Source organism: Silene latifolia, chromosome 5 (genome assembly GCF_048544455.1).
Source record: "Silene latifolia isolate original U9 population chromosome 5, ASM4854445v1, whole genome shotgun sequence".
Lineage (NCBI taxonomy): Eukaryota > Viridiplantae > Streptophyta > Magnoliopsida > Caryophyllales > Caryophyllaceae > Silene > Silene latifolia.
The window spans coordinates 46,241,508-46,245,490 of NC_133530.1; the positions used below are offsets into that span (position 1 = coordinate 46,241,508).

General features: G+C 39.5%; 1 protein-coding gene across 1 annotated transcript; it reads right to left on the reverse strand.

The window, feature by feature from the left end:
* Window positions 1-3,125: 3,125 nt before the first annotated feature.
* On the reverse strand, window positions 3,126-3,710 carry LOC141655317 (uncharacterized). The gene has a single exon (XM_074462403.1). The coding sequence runs from the start codon at window positions 3,708-3,710 to the stop codon at window positions 3,126-3,128; it is 585 nt and encodes a 194-aa protein (XP_074318504.1).
* Window positions 3,711-3,983: the final 273 nt, after the last annotated feature.

A 3,983-nucleotide genomic window follows, 5' to 3' on the forward strand; every position in this document is an offset into this window, starting at 1 on the left:
CAACAGAGAGCGGAGCAATAGTGCGAATGTTCGTAAAATGGGACAAGCATCCCGACATGTGGTGTGAAGCACCCGTATCAATTATCCAAGAAATAGGAGAGGGAGTACCGTTCAGACGATCAGTAGACGGGTGAATGTTTCGTGCCTGCAACATGTTGGACAATTCCTCTAATTGATGAGGAGTTAAATCATTGAGGTCTAACTTGTCAAAGGAGTATAGCCTGAAGGACGAAGATGATGCAGGGACGGTAGTTTTGGTGGCCTGGGTAGAGACCATGTGTGCTTTCGGAACCGAGGCAGAGCCTTGTTTCTTCAGGCGTTCGTAATTAGCTCGGCCACTAACATCAGGGGTAAGTATGGCCTTGCTCCAATCAGACTCATTGGGAGGGAGATAGAAGCGGTCACGAGGACGATCTCCCCACCAATCGGGAAAAATTCCAGTGACCTTAAAACAGAACTGCAAGCTGTGTCCCGACTTTTTACAAGCGGGGCAGTAAAATTTTGACTTCGAGGGAGCAGGGTTAGGGTTATCGATGAGAGTCGTTCCCCCCCCCCCTTCCCGCATGTCGTGGTCCATTGTGAACTCTGACTGCAAAAGCCATTGGTTTGGGGGTGGGTTCAGTTACATGAGACGATAAATTTTGCACTCCTTCATCTTGTAAGAGTCGGTTATAAATAAGATCTAAAGCGGGAAGAAGATTAATACCGATAATTTGGGAGCGGGTACTAGCGAACCGCTCATCGAGTCCCATAAGAAAGTCACGAACCTTTTTCTTCTCACGGCGTGAGGTGAGGATGATGAGCCAATCACACGCACAAGGTTGACATGAGCACGACAGAAGAGCGTCATAGTCCAGAATAGCGTCCCAGATAGCAGTCATCCGACCGTAGTACGCCATGATTGATTCAGTCGGCCCTTGACGACAAGCGAGTAGGTCCGCCTGTAACTGATAAATACGAGCTTCATTAATTTGACAAAAACGGTTCTTTATATCATCCCATACCTGTTTGGCCTCGGGTCAAAGGGAAATTTGCCTGCGTAACCCGGGTTCGATTGAGTTCAAGATCCACATCGTGACCAAAGCGTTGGTCGCTTGCCAATTCTCGTAAGTTGCTGATGTTTCGGATGGTTTGGTAATGGTACCATTGATATAGCCAAGCTTGCTTTTGGTCATAAGAGCGAGTTGAAACGAGCGAGACCACTCGTCATAATTAGCACCATTGAAGGCCGTTGGGGTGATACTGGTACCTGTTGGTTCGGTGTGAACAATCGTGAAAGGAGACGATTTGGAAGAGGCGGGTGTTTGAATTACCTCTGAATCAGGCATGATGAACGAAAAAGAAAAAAAATATGAGATGTGAGAGTTTATTTGAGACGGCACAGAGAAAAGAAAAAAAAACGAGACCTAGCTCGATACCATATTCGAGATTTCAATAGCTTGAATATAATTGTTATTATTGATTCAGTCAATTGTGTTTTTTTACAATGATTTACATACACTATATATATATAGATTATGAGGCTAAGTATTTACATAAATAATAAAGGAAATATCGTGAGAATATTTACAACAACTAGGAGATCGTCTAAGGGAGGCAAATATGATATGGGTGTCATATATGGAGGAAGGAACCGTTGGGGAAGATATGGGCCTCGTAATACCATTAATATCGAAAACACACTTAGCATGATAGGGATTGACGGATTGAGCGATTTAGGGAGTGATACAAATAATCGATTGAATGAATTGGGGAAGAGAGATAAGAAATTTGGGATTTAGGGTTAGGTTTGTGTAATTGAAGGAATCAATTAGTTACTATTTGGTTAATGAATGTAAGTTTAATGAGGGTAGTTTTGTAATTTCACTTAAATTGTCACTTAACAAGTTAAGAAATAAGAAAAATGATGTTCGGGTAAAAATACGGTGGTAATTAGATAATATACATTGATGTTTGGGGTTATTTGTAAAAACGCAAATACATGGTAGTAATTTGCAAAAATACGCAAATAAGTGGTGGATATTTGTAATTTTTTCGAGGTATTACTATATTAGTTTCATATCATAGATATGATCCATATGGATAAGCACGAAACAAAAAAGATGCTGATTCAAAGATTCTTTCTACTCATGGATTCTTCCGTCTTTGGTACTGTACTACACTGGTTAATGCTTTTGAAAAAGATAAGATAATAATCACGCTGTCTACATAAGTTTAATGTTATGTAACCCCGAGATTAGAGGCATTAATCAATCAACCAATAAGGGTTGGCGTAATGGTAAAGCTTAACTTCTAAACATGAAATTAGGGGTTCGATTCTCATTAAGTTAAAATATAACAATGTTAATAAGCGATCTGTCAACATTAGTATAAATCCTTCAAAAACCTTAAACTAATACTCCCTCTTATTCTGAATAACTCTCCCCTTTAGAGGGTAACACGGGAATTAAGGGTGTTTGAATTAAATAAGCTAAATTATTGTAGTAGGGTGAGATAATTGGAGAGGGATAAGGTATTGTGGGGTGAGATGATTAAAATAAGTATTCTTGTGGGGTAAGATGATTAAAATAAGATAAACTATGGTATTGTGGGGTATTGTTGTGGATGAGCTGATTAAAATAATGTGAAGAATCTTATATTTACCCACATGTGAGTGTCCCACATTGAAAGAGAAAGAGAGATTGTACCATTTTATAACCAATGGGCACTACTACAAATGAGCACTTGGGCCACGGCTAAATTTGTGGCGCAAGTGCTAAATTTTCGTGGCTAAATCATTTTGCCACGGGAATACCTTCCGTGACGCAAGTGGCCGTGGCAAAGAGATAGCCACGGGAAAAACAAGAACGTGGCTATTATTTAATTTTTGGCCACGGATTCTCTCATGGCTAATAACTCCCGTGGCCAAAAAAATTTCCCGTGGTCAAAAAATAATTCCCGTGGCAAACAATATATATGAAAATTAAATAACCAAAACGTAAAATAATTTGTTTTTTTTTTTTTTTTTTGGTGAAGGGTAAGTATATATAAATCAAAAAATAGAGGTATACAATGTTTTGATCAACTTATACAACCATCAGACATCTACACAGATTACAACAAAACGACTATCTAACAAACCATAGCTAAGAAATAGAAGCAATCCATTGTTGATCATGAGGTTTGAGTAGTCTCTTGTTCCTGGTTTTCCAACGTTCCTTAACTTCCTTCCAAATTTGTTGAACAAGTACAGTGGGATGAGTTACCTGTTGAAGAATCCTTGCTTTGTTCCTAGCAGACCAGACAGCATAGATGAGACCAACATAGCATGCACCTGCAATTAGCTTCTGCAAAACACTCAGCCGCGTTCTAGCTGAAAACCACCTGACCATATCATGATCTGGGAATCTGACTCGAAGCTTCAGTTTCATTAATTCCATACATCTCTTAGTAAATTCACACCCATGGAAAAGATGCTCATGTGTCTCAGGCTCTATTTCACACAAACAGCAAAGCACATCCTGACAAACCCCCATTTGAACCAGCCTATCTCTGGTGAGGAGACGTTTATGTAAGCTTGCCCAGAATATAAAGGAGGTTCTAGATACATTGAGGGGATTCCAACAAATGAATCTCCAAGGGACCTTAGACCTAGATCCCTGGAGCCATTGATACCCTGAAGCAATAGTGTAAGAGGAAGGTCTATGTTGCCACTCATTGTTGCCACTCATTGTTTTTTTTTCCCAATGGATATTTTATCATATATGGAACTGTGACAATTTAGATACTTGTTTTGCTAATTAACTTGATTCATTTGAATCGTTAACATGTTTTCACATGTCATGCATCCGTGCGCATCGGAGAGGCTTCCCAGGAGGTCACTCATCCCAACACTACTCTCACCTGAGCACGCTTAACCATAGAGTTATTTTGATGTGCTACCGAAATTGAAAATTAATTTTGTTGATATAATTAGCACTTTGAATCCTTTTAAGTTTTTTTTC

Coding starts and splice junctions, on each gene's coding strand:
- LOC141655317 (XM_074462403.1), bottom strand. CDS start 3,710: ATGAGTGGCAACAATGAGTGGCAACATAGACCTTCCTCTTACACTATT.